The sequence below is a fragment of the Corylus avellana genome, chromosome 1 (assembly GCF_965113065.1).
Source record: "Corylus avellana chromosome 1, dhCorAvel1.hap1.2, whole genome shotgun sequence".
Classification (NCBI taxonomy): domain Eukaryota; kingdom Viridiplantae; phylum Streptophyta; class Magnoliopsida; order Fagales; family Betulaceae; genus Corylus; species Corylus avellana.
The window spans coordinates 1,827,217-1,854,965 of NC_142490.1; the positions used below are offsets into that span (position 1 = coordinate 1,827,217).

At 35.0% G+C, this 27,749-nt stretch overlaps 4 protein-coding genes across 6 annotated transcripts; 1 reads left to right on the forward strand and 3 right to left on the reverse strand.

The window, feature by feature from the left end:
- Positions 1-2,967: 2,967 nt before the first annotated feature.
- Positions 2,968-10,087, reverse strand: LOC132172996 (G-protein coupled receptor). Of its 2 annotated transcripts, none has more exons than XM_059584559.2 (17): positions 9,803-10,058; positions 9,616-9,707; positions 9,082-9,129; positions 8,907-8,960; positions 8,045-8,119; positions 7,478-7,543; positions 7,295-7,337; positions 6,480-6,525; positions 5,667-5,760; positions 5,507-5,559; positions 5,286-5,370; positions 5,094-5,196; positions 4,900-4,992; positions 4,175-4,241; positions 3,722-3,788; positions 3,559-3,612; positions 2,968-3,362 (listed from the first exon to the last, which is right to left on the reverse strand). In XM_059584559.2, the coding sequence occupies exons 1-17, from the start codon at positions 9,837-9,839 to the stop codon at positions 3,225-3,227; spliced, it is 1,215 nt and encodes a 404-aa protein (XP_059440542.2). In that variant the 5' UTR covers positions 9,840-10,058; the 3' UTR covers positions 2,968-3,224. The 2 variants fall into 2 exon arrangements, with proteins under 2 accessions (XP_059440542.2, XP_059440543.2); XM_059584560.2 differs by having other exon boundaries at positions 3,252-3,362; positions 4,175-4,264; positions 9,803-10,087.
- A 158-nt stretch (positions 10,088-10,245) lies between these two features.
- Positions 10,246-15,599, forward strand: LOC132172995 (uncharacterized). Its single transcript, XM_059584557.2, has 7 exons — positions 10,246-10,788; positions 11,784-11,926; positions 12,274-12,545; positions 13,225-13,379; positions 13,781-14,043; positions 14,628-14,690; positions 14,899-15,599. The coding sequence occupies exons 1-7, from the start codon at positions 10,542-10,544 to the stop codon at positions 15,154-15,156; spliced, it is 1,401 nt and encodes a 466-aa protein (XP_059440540.1). The 5' UTR covers positions 10,246-10,541; the 3' UTR covers positions 15,157-15,599.
- A 497-nt stretch (positions 15,600-16,096) lies between these two features.
- LOC132172997 (thiamine-phosphate synthase) lies at positions 16,097-18,350 on the reverse strand. Of its 2 annotated transcripts, XM_059584561.2 has the most exons (3): positions 18,049-18,350; positions 16,508-16,672; positions 16,097-16,331 (listed from the first exon to the last, which is right to left on the reverse strand). In XM_059584561.2, the coding sequence occupies exons 1-3, from the start codon at positions 18,214-18,216 to the stop codon at positions 16,326-16,328; spliced, it is 339 nt and encodes a 112-aa protein (XP_059440544.2). In that variant the 5' UTR covers positions 18,217-18,350; the 3' UTR covers positions 16,097-16,325. The 2 variants fall into 2 exon arrangements, with proteins under 2 accessions (XP_059440544.2, XP_088368614.1); XM_088512488.1 differs by having other exon boundaries at positions 16,097-16,672.
- A 5,097-nt stretch (positions 18,351-23,447) lies between these two features.
- Positions 23,448-24,314, reverse strand: LOC132172145 (dehydrin Rab15). The gene is made up of 2 exons (XM_059583595.2): positions 23,948-24,314; positions 23,448-23,856 (listed from the first exon to the last, which is right to left on the reverse strand). Exons 1-2 carry the CDS (start codon positions 24,224-24,226, stop codon positions 23,650-23,652), a joined length of 486 nt encoding a protein of 161 aa, XP_059439578.2. The 5' UTR covers positions 24,227-24,314; the 3' UTR covers positions 23,448-23,649.
- Between the last annotated feature and the right edge of the window lie 3,435 nt (positions 24,315-27,749).

The following is a 27,749-nucleotide window of genomic DNA, read 5'->3' on the forward strand; positions in this document are numbered from 1 at the left end:
ATGGTTTATCAAACGAACTTTTAGCTGGAATCTTTGCATCATAAGTCTATTTTAGTTATTTATCTTTTAATGTTCTTTCTCTTTCGTACTTCTGAAAAGAGTAAAGAAAAAGAACATTAAGAGATAAATAACTTTCATTTTTTGATTCTTTGTATTTGAAGTGCATGAAATTATATTTAACATTGAGGGAAGATAAATAACCCTAATACTATTTATCTCAAAATCAACTCTCATCATTCTTATTTTTTTAACATCACATCAATCACTTTTTACTACTATTCAAATCGAAAAATAATTACAAAACAAAATTTTTCACTTTTCTATATCAAACATTCTTTACTTTTTTTCAAGTGTTAATCAAATCTTGTTACAGTTATCGACCGCTTTCTTTTTTCAAGCCAATGGGAAACAGCCCCCCAAACAACCCATAAAATTTTGTTTTAAAGGAAGGCCAGTTGACAGTGCTGTATCATTGAGGTGAGGCATTTTCTATTTCATCTGCTTACATGTTGCCATTTGTTAGGGCGTATAAAAAGAACCCGTCTTTTCATGTCTTTGGGAGGTAGCCTTTTGATTTCAATCAATTTTAATAATAAGACGTATTTGACTGTTGTGGGTTTTAGATGCAGGGTCATATTATAATATAATATAAAATATAGGAATAGGAATAGCAATGTTGTAGTATGAAACAAAAATAAAAGAGAATATTAGGTTCGTCCAATCCATCCCCATTGAGATAATATATAGTATAGATTTAAATTTAATCTGTGGGGTTGGAGAACTACTCCTTTTAGTTTAAGGGTATGATTCTTAAATTATAAGCGATCTTTTGTAGGCCCTAACTCAATCAAAGAGCATATCATCCGTATATATCCTTGCCCAAGTTGATTGATTTTTTTTTTTTTTTTTTTTTTTTTTTTTTTTTCAGGCTTTAAATCTATCTAATCGAGGAGCATATTATCGGTATATTATCTCCTTGGCTAATTTGATTGATCCTAGCAACTTTTCCCACCATTCTTTCTAAACGAATCACGCTGACCATACACGTGGAAAGCTGATTTTTTATTTTTTTTATATTTTTTATCACTAAAGCTCGATGAAACTAAATTATAATTTTTTTTAAATGATTAATATTTAATTCTTCTAAAAAACTTGAAATTAAACTTTAACAGTTAGAAATACTATAGTGCAATGTGCATGGTTTGACAGAAGTGGAACCTTCTCTCTCTCATTGATTACCTATGGGGTTAGGTTTTTTTTTTTTTTTTTTTTTTTTTTTTTTTTTTTAATTTTTTTATTGACTGAGAACCTGTGGCGGTGGGGTCAGATTTTATTATTGAGAATTTGAGATTGTGTGAAAATAAATAAATAAATGGTCGTGGTGGGATAATTAAGAAAAAGAAAAAAAACTTCCATTATTTTTTTACTGTTTATTTTTCCCTTCAAAAAGCAAAGCTAGTTGACTAAAATATTCTCCGCCCATGTTCATAGCACCGGAGGGTATGTTTGGTAAACAATTTTAAAAGGATGAATAAAAAATGAGATGAATGATATTTGAATTTTGATTCAATAGTAATTTTGAAAGTTAAATCAACTTTTAAAAAAAATTAAAAAAATAAAAAAGTAATACATAACATTACTTTTTTTTCAACCCATTTTTTTTTTTTAAAAAAAATGTGTAAATAGTATGTTTAGCATGTGAGTTCTATGATTTCCTTTTTTTTAGTACGTACACCTAGACTTACCGTTGCAAGAAGATAAGCTTTCGTTATCCACAGAAAAGATAAAGGCAATTTCGTTCTAGGTTTGAAAAGTGGGTCATGCTACAATAGTAGACTTCCAAAAACATAAAGTTGCAATCAATACCCATTAGGGAGGCAGTAGTTGCTAGCAGAGAGCCATAGAGACCTAAGCTGAAACCATCAGAAATAGCAACAACATATCTATATAGCTTGACATTAGTCAGCCTTTAACTGTGTAGGCAATAACTCACCGCCAAAACAAATTTCGAAGTTTTTTTTTTTTTTATTTTTTTTAAATTCTGTAATATATATACTTGTGCTAAAAAAAATTCCATGGTATTTTCAACAAAGGGAAAAATATAATTTAGCCCTTTAAACTATCAGTCATTTTCATTTTAGTCCTTTAATATTCAAAAAGTGATAAAATATCCCCCAAAATTATCAAACAATTACAATTTGGCCACTCTATTAGTTATTATCATCAAATAGGATGAAAAATTCAAAACTACGTCGTTTTAGCAAGGTTAAGTTACTAAAATACTCTTTTGAAAAAATAAAAATAAAAACAAAAAATGCCACCAAAACAACGTCATTTTGAGGAAAATGAAAAAATCGGTGGTTTACGGCCACCCCATAGGCCATGAGGGTGGATGGCAAGCCACCCCCAGGCCTGTTGGGCAGCCACTCCATAGGCCACGGGGTGGCTGGCGCCAGACCTGTGGGTGTGGCTGGGCAGCCACCCCAGAAGCTTGGGGGTGGCCGATGAGCCACCCCTAAACCACCTCTTTTTTTATTTTTTTTTCCTCAGGAAAAAAAAGAAGTGGTTTAGGGGTGGCTTCCTGGCCACCCCCATGGCCTATGGGGTGACTGAAAACCACCAGTTTTTTTTTTTTTTCCCCTCAAAACGACGTCGTTTTGGGGGTCATTTTTTAAATTGATTTTTTTTTTTTTTTCAAAAGAGCATTTTAGTAATTTAACCTTGCCAAAACGACGTAGTTTTGAATTTTTCATCCTATTTGACGGTAATGACTAACAGAGTGGCCAAATTACAACTGTTTGGTAGGGGCCAAATTGCAACTTTATCACTTTTTGAACATTAAGGGACTAAAATGAAAATAAATGGTAATTTGGGGGGCTAAAGTATATTTTTCCCTTCATTAAAAGTGCTTTTGAACTCACACAAACAAGCACAAAGACTTGAATATGGGGAGGATTTAAAAAGAAATTAATAAGAAACTCGGCAACTTCATGTGGACAATATTGTATATAGATTCTCTAAGATGTAAAGGGAACAAATACAAGAAGAAAGAATGCAGTAAATGAATTTAGGAGAATATACTCACATGGGTGATTACAAACTCTTGCTGTAAACTTCGTTAATAGTATGATAGAACAGCTTGTGAAACTTCATGATCCCGCACATCTTTGGTTGATACGTGTGATTTGTAGTATTCAATTGGAATGTGACGAGCTATATGGAATTCAGATGGAACCATATTTCTTTTCACCTTGTCTGGAAGCTCCTTGAGTAGAAACAACAGCCGGGCGTTCCCAAGAGGCTTTGGCGAAAGCACTGTTAAGGTCTTCTGCTCGTGAGTAGCTTTGCCCTGCTCCGCTCACCTATTCATGCATCCAAATATTCAATTAACTATTAATGTTTCTCTAACATTTACCCTAATAATATCAAACTCTCTCCACATTTGGCCGCCGTCCAAGTCCACCCTTTTGTTTAATCAATATCAATGTAAAAAATAATGGAACATTGTTAAATCTAAGGGTTCCAGTTACATAATTGCCATAAGTACCGTAAACTTACAGTTTCTAAGCAAGCAGATAGTATTGTCATGCCCGGCAATGCATCAATCCCATGCTGCATGTGACCAAAACATAAATAGATGATTGTGGATGTGTATTTGCAAAGCAAAAGCAGGAAACTAAAGTACCATCTAATGCATGTAAGCAAAAGCTAAACAGCATACCAGGCGTTCCACTCGAGTTTTGTAAATGAATCCTCCGCAACAAAACACTGTTGAAAAGACAATGAATCTGCTCCAGGCCAAATTCCAATTTGTCCAAACATCAATATTCAGAAAGCATAGTGATATCCAAAAAGATTTGTAACATGCCGGTGGGATATAGAGATCAGCACTTGCTTAATGAATATTAAATGGAGTGAAATTGCTATTGCATCACGTGCAGCAAGTTGAGAGCAAATGCATAATCATGAACAAGCTTAAGGTGTATTTTCATACTATATATTCAAAAGCATATACCAGACAATCTATCAGTTTGCTAAAAGTGCCTACGTAACACCAACTGCATATTATGCAGATGCCTCCATCACATGTTCTAGTTATTCACTTTTCATAATTTAACATATGCTCTTAGTACTTATCTAATAAAGAAAAAAGTTATAGTGAAGTTAGTCATACATGCACGATAACACTCCAAACGTAGCCCACCCTCTTGTTGCATCTGCCCCTTGATCCTGTCTATATTCTGCAAAATTTGAAAAAACAAGGCTACGCTTTTATGGAACCAAGAGCTCAGACATGAAAGCAATCAACTACAAACAGAAATTGAACTGGAAGAAGTAGGGGCTTTCAGTCAATACTGTGTACAACTGTCATTTAGCCTTATAGCAAATTTTTACCGTGTTCCACCTCTACTTATTGCCAACTAAAAGACAAGTGGCATTGCATAACAAATTTGGGAAAGCAGACACCAACACAGGGACTCATTCACATGTGATGGATTGTAAGATCCTCCAAAATCACATGTCAACTAGCAAGTTATAATGAAGGCAGAGCCAGATTAACCACAAAGCAACATACCCCATCTCAAGAACTTAAAATTAAAATAAGTTCTAACATGGATGTCTGTTTAATCTCATGTCTACGAGTCTTCCTTTTTGGATTTCTTGGATAGGTAAAGCTTTATGAGTTTTTTTTCTTTTTTTCTTTTTCCCTTCTCTGCACCTGCATGGAGCGGGGGGTTTGGTAACCTCTTGTATGCTTCTGTGAACTGATGTGTTCCACTTTTTTTTTCTCAATAAAATCATTATTTTTTTCTTAAAATTTAGAGTATTAAACTGTCGATAAATCCTACCAAGAGAGAGAGAGAGAGAGAGGTTTTCACAACAGAAATGTGAGCATACCACACATTTTTGTAAGAATGAACTGAATGGGTTCATAACCCTCTATTGGGATAGTGACATTAACTTCATATGGAGTATCAAGGGCCTTCTCACCTGAAGAGAGAAAAAAAAAAAAAAAAGAAACAAAGAAAATTTAAACAAGAAGTTTAGAAGATTGTACATCATAAATGTACTATTGCTGCAAGAATCTATACATCTCCAATCCACAATCAGCACTGTGGGCGACAAAGTCGTAGGAGGTTTCCCAGTTGCCCCTGAGCCTGATAACTGAACCTCCAGGCCATTTTCTGGAAGAACCTGGAGGCAGCCAAATATATATCAGATACTAGGCAGATATACTGAATATAACATGCTTCCCACCGACTGAAATGACAAAAGTAGAGTACCTCAATAATAGGCTTCTGCACCAAATTTGATAGAGAAGCAATTGCAGTCATATAAAGGGCTACATGAACTTGTTCAGTCGTAAAGCTGTAAAAAGTAATACATTATTCTGAAAATTATTGGTGATAGTAATAGAAAAAAGTTTGGTGTATGAAGCGTATATTCACCATCATTCATGACAGAAGTTTGAAAAGAAAAAACAACTCTCAGTAAGATCACAGACCTGAAATCACGGTAAGACTTTTCAAAACCCAATTGGGTCATACCATTGTAAACCTACAAGTTCATCAAAGGTAATTGTTTTTCTTTCCTTTTGCAGGGTAAATTTTCTTTCTTGCAATACAAAATTAAGATACATTGCTAAGAATAGCATAGGGTCTTACAATTTCCCATGATCGTGGATGAAAACCAACAGTGAAGCCCTCAAATACCCGTGGACCCAATCTCTCACATGGAATGGCAAGTTCAACAAAAACTCTGACAAAATCAGATATAGCCACAAATATTGAGAAGTTACATCAGATTTTATGGGAAGCGAGATATAAAATCGGAAAGAGCAATAAAATGTCTCAAATCAATATAATAATGAAGCAATTTTGTGAGTTTACCAGCAGCAAAGTAATATTATTCATATCTATTTTCGACTTATCCACCACCCGCAAATAATAAATTTAGAAAATTCTCTGTAGGCTTCCAACAACCAATCGTTGGATAGTTATGAGTTATTACTTTTATTGTTGTATCTTACAAAAGAGAAATCCTATGGAATTTTGTATCTTATTTGTCAAATTCAAGAAAGGGGCGAAATAATTCAACAGAGGGAAACTTGAGCTTGTGTTTCTATAATTTGGATCCAACTTTTCTTATGGAACTGGCTGTGAATAAATTTAATTATCATATGCCTTGCTCTTTATTATATTCTTCTGAATGCATTGATTTATTTGGTTCAAATGGAACCATAAAAGCTTTAGCAGTCAATAATACAGAAACAAGCCCTTCTCTCCTACTAGTTGTAACAACGTGGAGGTCTTTAAGATCCCAATTTCATGTATCTACAGCACATTAAGTCCAAATTTGAAGCATTTTTAATCATAGAGGTAGCAATTCAATGAATTATATACCAAGAATCAACACTATGTAACAAGAAAAAGAAATAAGAGGGATATTAATGGAACTCAAGGCACAAAGTAGTAGACCTGCAAGTTGACTCATAGGTAACATTGCATATGCATCCAGGACTACCTGAGACAGACAACAAAGATAATTTTATATGCCTTAAAATTTTGTCCTTACAGGGGCCATAGACATTTATAGGTGCAGAGGCAATTTAAGATGTATAAAAATATGAGGAACAGTATATTTTTGAAAGAAAGAAAAAAGCATTGCACCAAATTAAAATGACCCAACAACTAAAAGTGCCTTGTCCCATATCTTCTGGGATTAGAATTGCAAATATGTTGAAAAACAATATCAATTAGCAATCGTATCTTCACATGGCATGCAAAATATTTGAGGGGAATATCCATCACAAAAATATGGTTCGAACATTCTATTCAAGCTTAGTGAACAGAACCAGTCACAACTACGAACTCTGCCATCACTTTCCCTCAAGAAGCAGTATTTGATTTATAACCAACATCAAGCTCGTTTGCATATATGGTTAAAAGAAACTACCAATATAGGTTATGGAAAAACAGCAGCTAGCTAACTCGTTCCGGACCAGGTGGTAAAATCTACTTCAGAAAACAAATAAAACTTGACCAATAGTGCTGCACACACTGAAATTGTCTTACTATTCCAAATTGTCATGAGCCCTTCAATATAATCCTCTAATTTCATCATTTTAACTATTCTATTAGATATCATGAACTTCAATTTGGCTTCCAACCAACCAAACACAGGCGTATCAACATAGCAGAAACTCAAAAATGCTCATGTATTTGAGGGTCATGTATTTCCTTGTGTATGAAGCAATTAGACATTGAAACTCAGAAATGAAGAGCTCACAAACCTTTGCATTCTCCATTTAAACAACTTCCACATATAACATTTACCTGAAATCACACAACAACAATGGGGGAATTTGTAGCAGAAGATAGTTTAATCGAAAGAAATAGGAGGTCCTTAAAGCAGTCATATAATAAGATTTATGAATTTTTAACATGAAAAAAGTATATTTTAAAACATAACCAACCTGAGCTGTACGTCCCATTTTGTCATAACTGAGCTCACAATTCCTCAGGTCACCATTGAAATAACCCTAGATATACAGAGAAATAAAGATTACTAAGATGATCAGGTTTACCAACTCGGCAATCTATACCAGGAAGACATTAGGTTTGAAGTCTAAATGCCTCAAAAGGGATACTTCAATCCGGCAACCACTACAGAAATGCCTGACTTCCTTCTGGTATTTGAGTAAGATTGTTAAGGCACGGTGGCCAAGCAGAGTCCCATAGCAGCAAAAATAGGGGCAACTTCTTTTCAGACCTTTTTATTTCAATAATAATGACATTTTCACTGAAAAAGTAAAGACCTTCCAGTCTCTTTTGCAGTTTTGCTTCTTCTGTTGTTTCTTCTTTTAAAAATCCAACATCACTCCAAACTTCAATCCCCCCTCCCCGAATAAAAAGACAGTCAGATACAGTTCTTTCCTATGGCATGAAGTGAATTAATTGGCACATAAAGTGCCAACCTACATCACTCATGCTTATTGTAACAAAGTTTCCCAAAATGCTGTTCAGGTTGAAAGATGGCTTACTTGAACAAAATCAACTTGCCCTGAACCAGTAACGAAGTAGCTGAGCTTATCAAATCGGCCAAAATTCACATATCCCTGCATAAGTATAAGCACATGCACACCCTATGTGAACCATAGTTGTAAAAAAGAAGAAAATGCATGAATTTTTATTTTTTCTTTTCATCATATAGCAAACCAAAAGAATATATGACTCTGATATCATCTACAGCACAAGATAATATGCAGAGAGTGACCAAGGGACTAAAAAGACTCTTATTTCTGCATCTTTATCAATGTTGTGTGCACAGAAATGCCAAGCTTCATGCATCACAACCCATATTACTCTCCTTTTCATATTTAGAGTCACAAAAATGACTCGTTACATATATGTCTTCCATGCTAGAAAGAAAAGGTAACCTGATCAACCTAGAACCTGAATCTCTCTTTTCAATTATTTATCACAAATAAAAACAATAATGTCATCACATTGACTTTCTTGTCATACTTTTGGTTCATTCTCATACGCAATTACTAGTGCATGTGATTAAAGTACTAAGCACAAATGCAAAGTTTCTAATGATTCACCAATTGACTTGTATAACCAATCAATATTTTGTGAGCTGTGCAATTGTTCAAAGAAATTGAATTGCTTAAACTATGAAAAGATTTTGCATTCTTCTTCTGTTATCTATCAGTTTCCTAACTATTGGTCATAAAGTTAGAACAAACAGATGAGGTCAGTTGCCTTATGTTGAAGAAGTAATCAACCACAGCATGCTGTAAAATTCTTCAGACTGGATTCATAAGTATTTGCATTAACTTAATGGAGGCATATAAATAAAAATAAATAAATAGTAAAAGGATAACATAAGGTGTGAACTACCGCTTGCGATCTAGTCTCCACATCTTTGCAAAATTGAACCGCCAAGTCAGGGTCCTGCAGTAGGACAAACTTTTATTGTAATACACTCCGGATTTGAATATCTATCAACTGTACACTCAGATATCAATAGCACATGTGGACTTTATTTATCATTAGCTTTATTTAAGGACATTACCTTCTGGTCCTTCCTCTCATACTCAAAATTATGCCCAACCCAGCTACTCTGATCAACAGCTCAAGAGAAAACAACTTTCCTATATTTAGTAAAGACAGGATTGAAATTTAATCATATTTAGCAGCGGATTAAAAAAAAGTATTATTTTATCTCAAATGGAAACTGGGAGTATCCAAGTAAGGACTTTGACATAAGATAATTGAGACACCACTTATCCCAAAAGCTTAAACCTATCAGTTTTGAGCACGATAGTGTTGTGTAGAAAATGTTTAGAATAGTGCAGCTTTTACTACAATCCATTACAAACTGACATGGCAGTTATCAAATTCAAACCCTAGCAACACTCATCCTTTTGAGGCAATTAATCATCACAATCAGATGAACTCCAGGCTCCAAATATCAACCAATACCGGTCTTTAATGTGCGAGCGTAAGCACGCTTTACGCATAGGTGCAATTAGCTATTCTACTGTACATCACCGTGCACACTTGGGAGATATTTCTCTAAATCAGAATCTATAACAATGTAGGATACAAAATCAACAATGTGACTAGAATTATCGAGGACGTAGCAATTGGAACTCGGTACCACAACTGAGGCGGCCCCAAGTGCGTGTAAAACAAGAGCTGAAACAAAAATGAAATTTGTGTATCAGACAAAACAACTAGATAAGCATATTGAACTAACAAAAATCCAGAACAAAATTCACATGGAAACTAACCTGTGACAATTACAGGTAGCCATGATTTGGTCATCATGAACGAAACTTGAGGGAAGCGGGTGATTTTTCACTGGGTGTGCCCTGGAAGTAGTTGGATTTTGAGGTTGGCAGGCATTTTTGGGGATGGCAATGAGCAAGGAAAAATACCTCGAAGCGAGTTGGCTTCGCCTGTGCGCAGGCCCCAAGTAAGAAAGCTCCGGGGAAGGAAAATGTGTTGCGTTTTGCGAGGTCTTTCTGAGATTTCTAAATGCCAAAACTACCCTTGTGTTAACGGACGGATTACACGTGCACTGTTCTGTGGCTCCCACGAATACGATAGGACAGACTCCGGAACCCAGCCGGGCCAGCCCAATAAGGAAAATCCGCCGTGACAAAAATTATTTATAAATATCGAGTCGAAAAGTCGACGTAACAAGCGGAAACGGTCGCCTTTCCATTTTCCAAGAGTAAAGAAAGACCCTTATTACACGACTATTGCGTTCAAGTTCCAAGTCTGTAGGAAAGCTCTGAGCGATGCAATTTGGACGGTTCCGTTGATTCCACCGAACTATCGGAGTTTCATGGTTCGAACACCGCGGTAAAATTTCAAAGCCAACAAAACCCAAACCCGTCTTTACAAGTGTCAAATCCACATAGCCAAATGTGCAAAGACCACCGCTCCGAGACCCGAACCCAAACCCTAAAATGCCGAAGAAGCTCCTAGCGAAGCTCGCAGACCACCGAACCCATATCCCTAGAGATGGCGAAGCACTCGGGCGCGTGGGCCGCTTCGCACACGCGCTGGCTCCTCGCTCTCCTTATGATGCTCTCGGTCTCGACGTTGATCGCCTTCTTGATCAGACCCGCCTTCGACTCCTGCGATCGCCATGTGGAAGTCGTGAAAAAGCGAGTCGACTCGGCTCCGCAGACCGGGTCCGCGCCGAGTCCACTCGGTTTCATGAAGTCCAAGCACGTCCTGCTCGTCTCGCACGAGCTCTCACTCTCCGGTATCTCAAATTATCGTTGTCTTATTTTTGCTTAATTTTTCTGTCAACTCGTAAGGACTTAGCTTAATAATGCTGCAGTGTTAGTTTTGCGCGCTAATTTGTGTTGTATTTAGTTTAATTGTAGTTAGCGATTGTATTCAGTTTAAGCCTAAATCATTGGTTTCTATAATGGTCCTGTTATTATGGTTTGGTTTATTAATTTAAGAAACAAATTATGCTAAATGGTGTTGTACATTTCTCTGCGCTTTTTGGTATGCTTCTCAAATGACTTGTTAGGGGGAATGGTGTAGGATATTATTTGCTTTCTCTCCAGTCCTGTTGCTTGAAGGTTTCTTAATTGTGGAATTTTAGCAAGCGGCAACACTTTAGTAAATGAGAAATTACTAAATTTACTGTAAATATTCAGCTACTGTAGTAGTTCGGAGTTGCCTACCCCAGTGGCGAGTTGATGAGGATCCATAGACCTGATCCCAATTTAATTAAGCTTAGCTGAGATGTGTTTAGGTTTTTCTTGGTAAATGAGTTGAGTTTAGTTGGGGACTACAAAACCAATTTCTGTTATATCAGTTTGTGTGTGGGCAGAGTTTGCTTCCAAATTGGATTGGAAGAAGTTTATTCAATCTTGTCTATAAAAATGACAGGTGTCCTGCACATGTGAGAAGCACATTTTTTTTTAATTGTAAGGACAAAGTTGGAAGAAATTTTATTCGAAAAGCATGTGCTTTTCACATTCTATTTAAAAAAGCATGTGTTTCTCATATGAAAGATGACACATGTCATTTTTATAGACTAGGTTAGATGAACTTCCTCTAACTCGGTTTGTAAGAGAACTTTGTCCGTGTGGGCGTGTGTGTGGGCATGTATTATATTGTACGAAATATGAGATAATATCCCATTTTAACTCTTTTATTGTAGAAAACTGCATGGGTATCTTCTTTCACCTAATTGTTTTAAATCTTTTTGTGATTTTAACTTCTTTTTTAATATTCTTTCAGGTGGACCATTGTTGTTGATGGAGCTAGCATTTCTGTTAAGAAGGGTTGGTGCTGAGGTTCGTTGGATTACAATCCACAAGCCTGCAGGAACAGATGAGGTGATATACAGTTTGGAACATAAGATGTTGGACAGGGGAGTGCAGGTATTTTCTTTACTGGCTTATATAGTTTATGTTTTCTCTTGCTTGTTAAGTCTTTCAAACCTGAGGTCTATCCGGATCCCACCCTGCCCCTCACTACTCGAGCCAAATTCTAAGTGGCTATGTATTTATATATCTTTTGTGATGTTGGAAGCAGTCTGCCTTCTTCCTCACAGTCTTCTATGCAGCATACAACTATTTGGGCCCAATATTCTTCTTGTTATTTGAGTCTTAGATTTCGCCCTGTATGGATTTGCTATGCATTGATACTGCTAATTGAAAGCTTTGATTGATTTCTCTGTAATCTTTGAGTAGCTTCTAATTGTGCCTTTGTGTACACACATTGTTAGGTCTTCTCTGCCAAGGGTCAGGAAGCTATAGACACAGCTCTCAGGGCTGATTTGGTTGTTTTGAACACAGCTGTTGCTGGGAGATGGCTTGATGCTGTTCTCAAGGAAAATGTTCCTCGTGTTCTTCCGAAGGTGTTGTGGTGGATCCATGAAATGCGTGGACATTACTTCAGATTGGAGTATGTCAAGCACCTGCCTTTGGTTGCTGGTGCTATGATTGATTCTCATGTAACAGCAGAATACTGGAAGAATAGGACTCATGAACGCTTGGGGTAGGTTTCTAAAATCTTGATGTAAACTTGCTTAGTTTAGTTCTTATAAATGCAGCTCTTAGTGGATTTGTAGTACATATTATTCTTTTGGAATGCATTGTTCCGTACTTTTGAAATCTGAAGGTTTAGGCACAAGAACCCAATATACAATGGCATCATGAATACCAAGGTCCCTATTCTATTGCCATTTTCATTTGGGCTGCATGTACATGGCCTAGGCGATGCCCAGGAAAGTGAGCATGCTTGTATTTTAGGCTCTTATGAAACCTTTACTTTCCAGATATCAACTGTCAAGGAATGACACTCTTAAAGTCACTATCTCTAAATTTTTCATGTGTATAGCATTTAGGCGAGATGTTCCAGTTTTGGCAAGTGATGATTAGATAGCTAATTACTTACATATGTTTGGGGGAGGTTGCTGTTAAATTGGAAAAGAACAGAAAAAACGGAGCAAGGATACATGAATCATTGACACGTACACCCACGCGCGTTCACACACGCACCCTCTGATTCATTATGGTCCTGGCAAGTTAGGTGGCTCGAATGGGTCAGGAATTTTGAAAGGCAATAATGTTTGGAATGCAGTGTTCACGTTCAAGTTTTCAACCATTCTTCCCTTGATCCTTTAGTTATTTCATACAATACGGGGATAATATTTCCAATAATTTGCCCTCTGCAGGATTAAAATGCCTGAGACCTATGTTGTTCACCTTGGAAATAGCAAGGAACTCATGGAAGTTGCTGAAGACAGTGTAGCAAAAAGGGTTTTGCGTGAACATGTCAGAGAGTCTCTTGGAGTGCGAAATGAAGATTTACTATTTGCCATCATAAACAGTATGTTTTCATTGCTGATGTAACCATATGCCAGATATTTGTTGCTATTGCTACTTTTATACAAATCAAGATACTTGTTTTCTGTAATTATATGAATGATTTGGTCTCATGTTAAAGTTATATTTGGTTATCCTGCCATAGCTCCTTTGGTTAAAATGCTTTACCACGGTTCCTTGTTTTCTAGTGCTGATTTTCTTTTTCACCGTGATTGCTTCTATGTGTTTGAGTGGTTTCTGTTTGTTAATTGTCATAACACCCTTTACAGCATTCCCTGTCCCCTGCTCCACATAGAGAAAAAAAGAAAAGAAAAGAAAATTAACACCAAAAGATTGCTTGTTGTGTTTATGCTAGTTTTCGTATATTCATAACTAATGGGCACTAAGGACTCTAAATAACTGCAGGTGTTTCACGTGGAAAAGGCCAGGATCTATTTCTTCGTTCATTCTATGAAAGCTTGCAATTGATCCAAGAAAAGAAGTTGCAGGTGCCAAGACTGCATGCAGTAATAGTTGGAAGTGACATGAATGCTCAGACCAAGTTTGAGTCTGAATTACGTAACTTTGTAATGCTGAAGAAAATCCAAGATCGAGTTCACTTTGTAAATAAAACTCTGACTGTAGCCCCTTATCTAGCTGCAATTGATGTTCTCGTTCAGAATTCCCAGGTAATCTTGCTATGCTAACAACTCGCTCTCTTTTTCAAGTATTATATCTTATTTTAAACATTACAAAAGTTTATTTGTTTTTTATCTTATATTGCCTTTTGCTTTTATTCGTTGATATTTTCATGTGCACGTTGTTCGTTTCTGTTTCTATTGATTTTTTTTTTCTTTTTTCTTTTAAGTTAATCAATCTTATTAAAATGCGCAAAGGGGTGTAACTCAAGTACATATGGAGTATACAAGAGAGAAAAAGAACACAAATCTATAATTGTATTATAGACATATTAGTTCGTGGTCTCAGGCAATTATTTCTCTTGTAGAATGTGAAAGCCCAGAGTTCTCTCTTTTATATTTTTTTATCTATTAAATGTGAAGTAGTTCTGTGTTGGTCAAATAGATAAAATATGTGATGCATAAAAGGGTTGAACTATTTTCTTTGCTCTGGTTAGTGTGGTATGAATCTAATGAATTTAATCTTAGGCATGCTAGTTTTATTTTCATTTAATTGGCTTGTTTTTGTGATTACTATGTGACAATGAACTTAAGTTCCTTGTACTCGTCCTTTTTTCTTTTGTAATCCCTTCTAGGCACGGGGAGAATGCTTCGGTAGGATAACCATTGAAGCTATGGCATTCCAGCTGCCTGTACTGGTAATTAACTCTCTTCAGTTAATTTTGAGTACTTATCTCCCAACTTAAAGGCTCTAGGTAGAATTTTATCATAACGTATGAGCAGTATTTGTGGCAAAAAAATTAGAAGAAAAAAGAATGGTACAAGAGCAGTATAGCAGTGTTTTTTTAGTATCCTTATGTGGTAAAGGAACCCGTCTTATTGCTTTTTTTTCAAAACATTTGTCAGGGAACAGCAGCAGGAGGCACCACAGAGATTGTATTGAATGGCACGACGGGTTTGCTGCATCCTGTTGGGAAGGAAGGGATTACTCCCCTTGCCAAGAACATTGTCAAACTCGCCACTCATGTTGAGAGGAGGCTCACAATGGGGAAGAGAGGGTATGAGAGGGTCAAAGAAATCTTTTTAGAGCACCACATGGCGCATAGAATTGCTGCTGTTCTGAAGGAAGTGTTGCGCAAGTCAAAGAGAAGCTCAGGAGCTTGACGCTTTTAATGGCTCCTTTACTTTTTCACACCCAAATGGAACTCTCCGTGTTTAACTTGGGATGCATTAAGCTAAATTGTGAAGATCGATATTTCATGTATAGAGATAAATTGCGCTAATAGTCTGTTCATATAGTTATCATCATTTGTATAGTATGGGAAAGTTTTGGTTTTGTTCTTAAGGCATTGACTTGCTAGCTTGGCGTCTCATGGCAATAGGCCGATGATCAGCGTGCTTAATGCTCAGTTCTTGTATTGTAGACATGTCTCATCTTTTGGATCTGCATTACGAGCATTACCCTGCAAAATGTTGAGAAAGTTTTTATCCGAACAGAGTTGGAGGATTTTCTTTCAACGTAGTCTATTTAAATGACACGTTTAAAATGCATGTGATAGTTATATACATTTTGAATATATATCAGTTTAATAGATTAAGTTTCTTTCGATCAATGTTGGGGAAAACCTTATTCCTTCCTATATTACGGCAAAAAATGAGAACTTTCAATAGAAATATGTCCAAGATTTCAGATTTCAATAGAAATATGCTCTCTCTCTCTCTCTCTCTCTCTCTCTCTCTATATATATATATATATATATATATATATATATATATATATATATATATTGGCTATGGGACTATCGCCATCTAGGGTGCAGCACTCACCACTTTGCCATGCAGCACGAGTGCACCACGCTTGTGTTTTCACTTTTCATGGTTTAGGCTGCTCCCATTTCTGCTACTGCTTTGTTAGTATAAGGTTGCCTAACTCCAACCTACATGGCTTGTTACCGTCTCTACTTTTAAGATCGGTACCTACCAAAAATCTTGTTGGCCTTCGTACAAGATATATCATTCCCGGCTAATTATCTTCTTCCCCCTTACTGACTCTGCTTTGTAGACAGTGGTTTGAATGCAGCTGAAACATCCTGAGGTCACATGCTAAGCAGATCCACAATCAACCACATGAATATCTTGAAAAATATACATCCACCTAGTTTTGAAGTATCTGAAAATGGTCCTTAATGGACAATTTGGGCATCCGTTTAAATCAACATCCTCCAATTTAGTTGGGTTCACAAGCATTACACCACGCCACAAGGTATATGTGGTGTTCAAAGGCATCATCTCCCCTTCCCTCTCCCTGCAGACACTTGTCCATGACCTGGAAACTAATTCTACAAGTACAAGTCAAACAGCATTATATACACAGGTAAAAGAGAAAATTACAAACAAGCACATCTTTGTTGTGGCGTCTACATAATTGTGGAAAGAAAACAATTAAAATTCCATGAGCAAGCTACTCAGTAGTCAAGAATTTCTAAGGGGGTTTTGGTGTTGAGGAATCATTAACTGGTTTTGCCTGCTTGATATTGGGTTTAGTGAACCAAGTTGTATAGAGAAATTGCTTGTGAGGCCCAACGTGGTTGCATATTTGCCTAAGCTTCTGCCTCTCTCTCATCCATCTCAACACTATTTTCATGTGCCTCTTGCTCGTCAATCCTCTCAAACCAACTTCCTGAAAATGATTCAAGACATAAATTATTAAAAAGCATTTAGAAAATTTGCAGAAAATAAACATATGGGGGATAAAGAAACTTTTAGAGATGGGGAATGCAGCAAATATCTCGAACTGAAAGCATAAAAGAGAAACAAAATCTAAAAAGCAATGGTAATAGCATTTCCTGACTTTAGTCAGCGTCTCCGGTCAATATGCACCCAATGGAACTTAGCTCAACAAAGCAATCATTAACCTATTGGGATATAGGTTACACAAATGACACTAATATTATTCAAATCACAAATACTCCTGATCTGCATGACGCATGATGCTGCCACACCTCCAGACAAGGAAACTAATTGCTCATCTCACACTAGAAAAACATAACTGACTTGTGAACAACCATTAATCTCACTCTTTCCGAACATATCAGAACCTAACACATATAGCAAAGAAGCATTTGTTTGATGGCATTTCATAACCATTCACTTATCAAAATTTGAACCCCATGCAATATTGAACTAAAAAACAGAATAGCCATTCACACATCATAACCTTCAGTAAATTTGTAGAGATCAACTTGACCAAACGATACTCAAACAAACCTCAAAAATTGATTTTGTGAGCAGTGTTAAAGAAAGTTGAGATGACTCCAATACCATGATTAATATCAAGTCCAACACGCATTAAAATGGGTGGCTCCAACACCATAAATTGCTACTTTTAGAGTAACAAGAGCTAAGCCAACAACTCATCTAATGATCAGACAAGAAGCTCAGGTGGTTGGCAATCTGCCTCATTCCCTATCGAACCCAAAGACTCACAAACACTCTGTTTCTACTGATGTAGCAGTTGCTACAGAGGATGATACAAAGCAAGGATAACATTGACAAAGGATCATTCTCAGCTGTTAGCTAGGATAATAAAGTTCTTGTGTTTGCTGTATTATTTATCTTGAGTTTGAATTGTAATTAACTAATTATCTTTTAGTTTCAGTTGTAATTGCATATATACCTGAAGTTATCATTGTACAGTTTACTGTCTGTATATGGAATACAACACAGCATGAGAATTTATCCTGGCCAAATCAATATCGCAATACTTTCTTTCATCTACTAGCACTTATAAAGATATAAAATATTGAATTTAATCACTTAATCAATATTTTAACAAAAGTAAATTGAAAATGGGGCAGAACTAATTTCACAGACTAATGCATTAAAATCACCAAACTACCCAGTACAATGTTACAATCAAAGCTGCTTCTATCGGCTATAGGCTATCAATCTTCGAAAGACTAACATATTTGTGCACAAATCTACAACAAAGATACAGACCCACGTCACGATGTTACAGGTACAACGATATAAAGAGACGAAGGGAGCTAGAAGTACCTTAACACGATCCCAGGTTTCTGCAATGGTGAGAGGACCGTGCTCTTTGACGACGTCGAAGATGACCCTGGTTATGGTCTGCGTTTGCTCCGGCGGGGTCTTCAGCTCTATCGGTTTCATCTTCGGCTTGGGTTTCTTCGCCATACACCTAATCGCCGTTCCAAACATAGTGTTCTTTTCTCTATCCCACTTGAAAAGCACCGATTTCAACCCACTGAACCAAAATTTTAGTTAGCCTAGCAACCAAAAAATGAGGAGTTCCAATGCAAATGCGCAAAAAGAGAAAATGGAGCGGAGTTGGAGTGTCGGCGTGGCTCTTCTGAAACTAACCGTTTTGATCACAATTTGTTTTGTTTTTTGTTTTTTTTAATGTTATTAACTTATTATTATATGGGAACTATAACTCTTTTATAACATTTTTATAACTTTTTTACTCGTATTTAATATTAATGTTAACATGTTAGAAATTAAAAAAATAATTGTATGTGTAATATTGCTCAGTAAAAAACATAAGGTTCCTGTTACACATTGTAGTTAATATTTTTTGGATGATAATTTTTATTTTTTGATGGTTGGATTACATATTTATTGTAATAATAATTAATTAAGTACAATAATTCCTTTCCATTTCTAGATTATATTCCATCTTCAATCGCTACAAAATAAAGGAAAAAAAAAAAAGAAAAAGAAAAAAAGGGAAAGCTCTAATCACAAACAGACATCACATTCCAAACTTGTATCTTAGACCCAGTCTTTTGATTAATCAACCGTAGGATTTGGCTTACATGCTGTTATTAAAATAACAGCATGTATGCTGTAGTTGAATCAACGGTCAAGATTGAATTTCTCAAAATTTCTTTTCATTTTCTCTCTCCTATTAAATGCTTTTAAAAGTAAGTCAACTTTAAAATTCAATCTTGACCGTTGATTCAACTACAGCATGCATGCTGTTATTTTAATAACAGCATATAAGCCAGATCCTCAACCGTATAATGATCGACTCAATCATCCCGGAAAAAATCCTCTCCATTTTAAATTCCTTACGTCCTCATTCCATTTGCTTACGAGATACTGTTCATAATCCTGAAAACAAAAACAAAAAGGAGTGAGAAGAAAGGCTCAATTACAAAAATCATTTTTTGGTAAAATCACCTACTTCTTTTGAACATATAGATATATTACTTACTACAAAGTTTTTTTCAAATTTAACATATTCTATAAAAATAACACGTGTTCTTTAAATATATAAAATACACATATTTTTTTTAATATGGCCTACCATTACACCATAGTGGGGTTGTACAGTCGTTGGGACCATGGCAATGCCTGTGGCCTCAGACGTGTCGGCCCACCAATTAACCAAATATTAATGCGTTTTACATAAAAAGTATAGTGATGGAATACTTGGCCCAAGCCCATAGAGATAAAATCTAAGCGTACGTACCAGAACCCTTAACAATTTTTGGATCCGATTATCACATTCGGACACATCAAAAGCTGTAAAAGAGTTATAAATTAGTTTTTTTTTTTTTTTTGAAATGAGTTATAAATTAGTTGTATGTACAGGCCATACCATATTAATTAACCTGAGGGGGATTCTACCTCAGTAACTCTGGGCCGCCATCAAAATGTGCGTAGGGGGCCGCCCTTCTTTTTTTTTTTTTTTTTTCTTTTTTTTGTTTTAGAAAAAACCAATCTGATTACATTAATAGTGGTCAAGAGTATAAAAACTTTTACAATCACAGAACATACAGTTCTGCAAGATCATAGTCGAAACTAAAAGATTACACGTCAAATAAACGAAAACATAACAGATCTTACAATGAAAAACCAATCTATGACGTCAAATAACTGCTATCCCAACCTGATCTTCAGATTATAAAACAGATCTGCTAACGCAGACTCCTTCCAAGAGTACAGAAAGCCATTTCTTAGGTATGAGCAAAATACTCACACCCAAACCATTTCCCTCTTGACTTGAAAGCCAAAAGCATTATTAATGTCCTCCGCCCAACGGCTAGGACCATAAAAAAAAAAAACTAAAAAAAAAAAAAAAACCCACAAGCAGTAATGAAGAAGCACGACATCGTAGACATTTATTCGAAAGACACGTCTTGGTTGAAGAAAACGATCAGATCTAAGGTTGAAGAGACTAAATATGGATTTAGATCTAAAGCAACCCCCCAGAAACGGAGACTAGTAGAGCTTACAGAGAAGACGCCGAGCACTACTACCATGAAAGGGGAGGAGGAAAGATTTAGTTCGAAATCTTCCCTCCTTTTGAAGCGTAGGGGGCCGCCTTCATGCAGTTGTTGAAACATAATATGAAACGTCTATTGAAACCAGGCCCGATACTCTTCACAGCACATTTTGCTACACACATCAATAGGTGTTTTGAAGCTGGGTTAACAATATGATCCCATTGGAGAGGAACACGAGGATGTTCTCGACCTCCTTGTACTGTTGCTAACAAAACCGCTATTAAACTTATCATCATCACCCTACGTGTATGATCCATAATCATATATAGCTCCTCTTTAATTAATGTACGTGACTTTTCATTGAGGGTAATGTATATATATACACATGAATGAATGAATTAACAAGTTAATTAGTTTGAAAACATGCATGCAATGAAATGGCCTGATCGAGAGGAATTGTATATATATATATATATATATACCATCATGGATAGATGGAATTGTTAATATTTTTATTTTTTTTAAAAAAAGGAAACCATCAAAGATGATGGAGAGGCAATTAAGTTGTAAAATGATAAATAATAATAATAATAATAATAATAATAATAATAATGATAGGTCACAGATGTGTTATTAAATCTTTCATGCCCCTCAAAGGATATATGGGGTTTCTTATTTGCCATTATCTAATTAATCCTCACTCCATAATGTTATAGCGCTCTAACTCTAAGGAAATACATCACACTGCGTTTTTGTGGTCCAATGAGACACAACCTTCTTAAATACTCTAACAACTCATAGGCTTGAAACTTGATAAATTAATGAATTGTTAAAACGTCCTTCTTCTAATGATATATTAATTTAGATGGATCTTTCCGGCGGACCAAAGTGCATAATGTGCGTGGTCTTTATCGAGGGTATATATATATACACCTGAATGAATGAACAAGTTAATTAGTTTGAAATTAAACAGTGAATTAATGGAAGGAGTATATATATATATAAAAGACGGAGCGATAATTCAAGAGGTTATTATTAACTTGTAAAATTAATAAACAAATTCATGAAAATAACGACAGGCCAACTGATCGATGTCTTACTAATATTTCTCTCGCTAGCTGATGCATGCCCCTCAAAGGATGGGATTTCTTATTTGCCATTACCTTCCTCGCTCCATAATCTTTTAATGCTCTTCAGGAAATAAATCACACCATTATGCGTAGGGGTGAAAAGACGGGCCGTTAATAACTGCCTGCTAAATACCATAATCTCTAACTGTACTAACTGCTTTTGGAAGCAATTAGTAAAAACTGCTAACCGATATATATATATATATATATATATATATGATGTTTTCTTTTTTATTTTCATCTGATATTCATGATTTTGAAGTTTATGTAAGATGGTGGTTGATTTCAGGGAGGTTGAGATTGTTGTTGTTGATACAGTGATAGGATTATAATAATGAAAAATTGCTGTTGATATAATGATATTTGTTCATATTCTTCTTGGTGCCAAGCTAATAATTGCAATAAATTTTTGCTTTGTGTGTGTTCATATTCTTTCCGATTTTTCTTGTGGGTTGTGGGAAGCCCAGTGTATCTATAAAATTTCAAAGGAGAATTCAAATTTCCACATGAAACACAGCAAAAGGATAGGACTGAACAATTTTCAATTTTCATTCACTCCTTCCTTCCACCGAATTCTCAGTAACCAAATAAAGATTTTTTTTAAAAAGAAACTCAATCAATTTACAAATTTTATATACTACCGATCTCTTCCTTTTTTTTTTTTTTTCCTACTGATCAACTAGCTCAGTCAATATAAAATTTTCTTTTTTTCAATGAATTCAAAGCCTAAACCCTAAAAAAAAAATTAAAAAATTAAAAACTCTAAAACTTTCACAACCAAAGCACTCGAAATTCTCTTTTCTCTCAGTTTCTTTGTATCCAAACGATGATTAAATCTCAACCTTTCTCTTCAGAATCGGCCAACCAACGTTAAGATCAAAGGTGATCTTTGACATGCTCGTCGTCATTCTCGGCAAACAGAGGAATGAGAGTCTATTGGGATTGGGGGGGGGGGGGGGCATTTTGGGTAGAAAAAGGTCAAAAGTGATCACGTGCAATGTCAGTCAAAGCGGCTTTGACTGACTGAATTGAAAAAAATTAGAACTTTGGAAGGTAGATTATAAAAATTGAAACTTTAGAGTTCGAATTAAAAATCGCTGCTAACTTTAGAAGAGTAAAGTGTAATTTTTCATATATATATATATATATATATATATATATATATATATATATATATTACTTATTAGGTAACATCAGTGAATATATATTAATTGTATATAATATATTTAATATACAATAAAAATATATTATTTGTATATTATATAATGTAATATTAAGTTTTTAAAAAGATGAGTTTGGTATGAAGTCAAGAACACTACGCATGAATGACCTTGTTCCAAACTCTCACACGGACAACTACAAGTGTTTTCAATTGCTTTTTGTTTGTCTCACATAAAAAAATTAAAAAAAAAAAAAAAAACCCACTATTTTTACCTTTACTTATTTATATAAAGCAAATGTCTTTTAATAATCCTCTAAATATTGCCTTAGTCAAGCACTTAAGCTAGGCGAGCCAAAAGCCAAGCTTCGAGTACTAGACTTATCTGGCGAGCTATGCTAGTCAGGGAGAATGGCGAGGCGAGCCAAGCACAAATTTTTAATTTTTAATTTTTTTCCTATAGTATAAACAGTTAGCAATGTATTAACCGCATAAGCGGCTACAATTAGCGATTATAGACAATAACCGCTAACCGTAACCTCTTTATCACCCATACCACATTTAAGTTTGTGGTCTGATGAGACAAAACCTTCTTGAATACTCTTACAAACTTGTAGAGTTGAAACTTCCCCAAGTAAAGTAAAACGTTTAGATTTGTAAAATAAAATAAAATGACTCTAAAATAATCTTAATTATTCCACTTATGACACCTCCTTTTTACCCTTCTTGTATTAAGATGTTATTTAAAAGAAAAAAATATATGTATACTTTTGCGTAATTAAAAACACGAATGACTGTTCCGTTCTTTAGAAGTAATTGCTAATTTGCTACAGCTAGCTACTTTATCGTATTTTTATGCTACCCCACTGCATTATCCTTCACAATTACCGTCTGTACCCGAAACCAAAGTATACAAATGATATATATATATATATATTAGAAACTGTGACAACCGACTCATAATACAAATACATGACTGAACCGCCTACGCTGATATATGTACCATATACCAGCGCACTGGCTTAGGGAAAAAAGAACACCATATTATGCAAAGAAAACGAAATACGTATGTATATATAATAATATACATATATGAGCTAGCTAGCGACAGCTAGTGGTGTCCAGGAAGCTTCTCTTTGATCTTTTCCATCACCCCCTTCTTCTCCTGATGGTGTAGTTGCCCCTCATCGTAACCATATGTGGTACTTGCACTTGTATTACTACGGTGATCCTTGTGTCCAACACCAGGTATCTTCTCCTTTATCTTCTCCGTCAGCCCCTTCTTCTTCCTTCTCCCGCCATGCCCATCATCCTCCGACTACGTACGTACACCCAATATTAATTTCACCCAATAAGGCCATTTTTATGTATATATATATATAAGAGAGAGAGAGAGAGAGAGGACTTACAGAGCTAGAGCTTGAGCTTCCAGAGCGATGAAGCTTGCCAGAAACGCCGTGGGCGCCAGTCCCCGTTACATCATGACTCATACCTTGGAGAGTGGTGGTGTCGTATCCACCGGCGGTGCCGGTCATGTGGTGGATCGGGTTGCCAAATTCGTCCGTGCGAATCGGGTTGCCATATTCGTCCGTGCGAATTGTGTTGCCATATTGATCCGTGCGAATCGGGTTGCCGTATTCGTCGACTTGGGATGCAGGTGCAGCGTGCTGGTTTTGGTAATGTGCCATTTTCAAGGTAATGAGCAAAAACGAAGATACCAGTTGATTGTACGTATATGGATATATGTTTTGATGGATTTCGAAGATGGAAATTGCTTGACCCGAATTGTGATTTATATAGGCGAGACGATCCAGATGTGGCAGGGCGAGTTTGAACGTGGACGACAAATGAAGGTTACACGTCACACAAGCTTTTATCAGCTGCCACGTTACTATTAACGGCTTCGTGGCGCTGTTATAAGCGGACAAGTTTCTGATTATGTGGACAAAGGGTGTTAATCTTGTACGGCTTGGGTCGTGGATAAGCATGAAGGATTTTTATCATCATTTAAAAAAAAAAAAAAAAAAAATGGTGATGACTATGTAAGATTTGTGTTCTTACAATTTGGATATATGTAAATAAAAATTATGAGACGTATAGACAAATTAAAGAAAATATTGGGATTTGATGTTTGTCCGTAGGTTAAGTTTTAGAATTTGTTTAGAATTACGTTTGAAAAATAGAGTTTTTAAGTGAAAAAAGAGTTTTTGAACTCTTAAAAGTACTTTTAATTTTTTTTTACCAAACGAGTACTTTTTTCTTCAAACAGATTTTTTGAGTGTTAAAAGTACTTTTAAGCCCCGCAAATACAATTTCAAATAGATTAATGTCAAATTCATGGCTTTATATATAGGGCGGTAAATATAATTAATTAATTGGTTCAAGCTCGAACTCAAGTTTGTTTGTTACAGTTGTTAAATAAGTCGAACTTATATGAATTTGACTTGATTTGAAATTGAATTGTTTAAGATTATAATATAATATATAAACAAAAAATTTCATGATAAAAATATTATGTATGTTTTAGTATAAATACAAGGTTTCTGAAGTTAATTTTTATAAATTTCTAAATGAAAATTAATTTATCATATAACTTAAATAATACAATTATAACAATAATAAGTAATTAATGACTAGCATAGATTAAAAAAAATATATAAACAATAACAATATTTACTTTATAGAAAGATTCTAGTACTACTCTAGCTCTGCACAAAAGATTCTAGAGCTGTTCTCGATGTCCACGTGGAAATGAAAAAAAATCCTAGAGAATCACTAAAGCTGATTATAATTTCCCTGAATCTTGGAATATGTTTCCAACTTTTAGTGTATACAATAGTTGAGTGCATGTAATATTATAAAATCGTCAAAAACAAAAAGGAATATACTAAACTCAAATCTTTTTCAGTCGTGAGCTTCTTTCGTGCATGCCGCGGTTGTGCCCTACCTTAACAGACTCTGGTATGGCTATAATCCTGGTGGATTTCAGGGTGGCTTTGGTCTCTATCTAAATGGCTGGTTGACATTCTCAACTCATATTCCTCTGAGCTACTGATGATAGTGTGATGATAGAGAGAATTTAAGAAGGTATGTACGTGGTGTCATGCAATTTTTTTTTTTTTTTTTTTTATTATTATAGAAAATTAGACTTAGGTCATTTGTTTCGACCTGAAATATATATATTTTTTTTATTTTTTGACGTAGCGTAAGAATGTTTTCAATTGACCAAATTAAAAAACTTTTATGAGGTGTAAATAATTAATGCTTTTCAAACAATTTTTCACTGCTTTCTCACATCTCTTGAAAGGATATTGTAAAAATAAGCCTACCTGTCTGAGTAAGTCTCAAGCTGCCTAAACACCTGTTTTGGCAAATGGGCACCAAAAGGGCAATTTTGCAATTGCTTACAAACAATTGCACTATATCTCAATTCCTTCCTTGAAGACTTATTATTCTCATACACTCTCTTTTCCCGCAATTCTTTGAAAACATTTTGTAAACACGTCAAAATTTATTGAAAACATTTTAACGTGTTGAATTTCAGCATGTCAAAAAAAATCAGGTATATATATATATACTTAATTTTCGAGAGCCGGAGAACGCGTGAGAGGCCGCCGGAGTTTGAGCTCGTGGTTGCAGGAGGGAACAGCCGCAGTGACAGGCAGTGAGAGAGAGAGAACGTGCAAAAGAGGACGGCTGGTAGCGAGCTAGGTACGTACGTAGTGAGAGAAACAACACGGGTGAGAGAAATGCAGAGGGGAGGGCTGTGTGAAGTACGGTTGGCCGGAGTTGAAAAAAAAATGGCGGAGCTGGAGAGGGAGGATTGATACACAGCGCAGGGGAGAGAAAGAAAGAGAGGGAAGAAGGAAAAAGAAAGAAAAAAGAAAAGGAGAGGGAAGGCACAACTCCAGCTGGAGTTGCGCCTTCTCGAGGAGCTTCTTAACGTGTCAATACAGACACGTCAAGAAGCTTTTGACATGCCACATGTGGCACGTCAAAAAGCTCTAATTAAATTCAATTATTTAAATTAACATATATTTTATTAAGTATTTCAATTATTTCAATTATTTTATTATTAACATATATTTTAATTGCATAATAGAGGAGTGTTACATATCTTAAATTTCTTTTCAAAATTTATTTCTTAAATGATATGTCACCATTTTATGACGTGTCCACATGTGACACGTCAAGAATTGCAAGATAAAATGATATAAATTTTCATTTATATCATTTTCTTTCCCTTATATAACCCATTATACATATATACTGTAATACTTAAAACTAATTAAAAAATAAATAAATTAATATTCTAGATATACAGATAATAAAATAAATTTTTTCGTGAAGGCTCAATAATCCACTCACCGAACATTGTATTTTGTGTTGGCCGAGTTCATGTGGGGTTTGTGGGTCTTATAAAATAAATGTATTATGTATGTCCTATATATTTTTTAAAAATTAATATGGCTATCACATTAATATTACTAGAATGATTTATGCATGATAATATCATATCATATTAATGAAATGTTTGATTCATATGCATGTGATAATATTATTAATTGGCCGGTATACAATAGTATAATTATGATACTAGCTAATTGGCATGCATGTGATATATACGTATATACCAATTAATTTATACTAATATGATAAAATTAATTTTTTCATACCAATTCAAATTTTAATTTTTTACTAACTAATTAATTTTAATTATAGTTAATTAACATTTTTGACGTGTCTAATAATGACATGTCAAAAATTTTTGACGTGCCCACATGTGACATGTCAAAAACTTTTTGACGTATCATATCGGACACATCAAAAATACCAACTTAAATTTTTAAACTTTTAACTTTTAATTTATTTATTCTATTATATCATTTTTTTTCTCTTATATAACACATTATCCATACAATATACTTAAAACTAATTAAAGAAAAAATAAACTAATATTGTAGATGTACAGATAATTAAATCCATTTTTTTAATGAGGGCTCAATAACCCACTCACCGACCACATATTTTGTGTTCGCCGAGTTCATGTGAGGTTTGTGAGTCTTATAAAATAAATGTATTCTGTATGTATTATATATTTTTTTAAAATTATTATGGCTATAATATTAATATTACTAGACTGATTTATGCATGATAATATCATATTCAAATTAATATTAATGAAATGGTTGATTTATAGTCATGCATGTG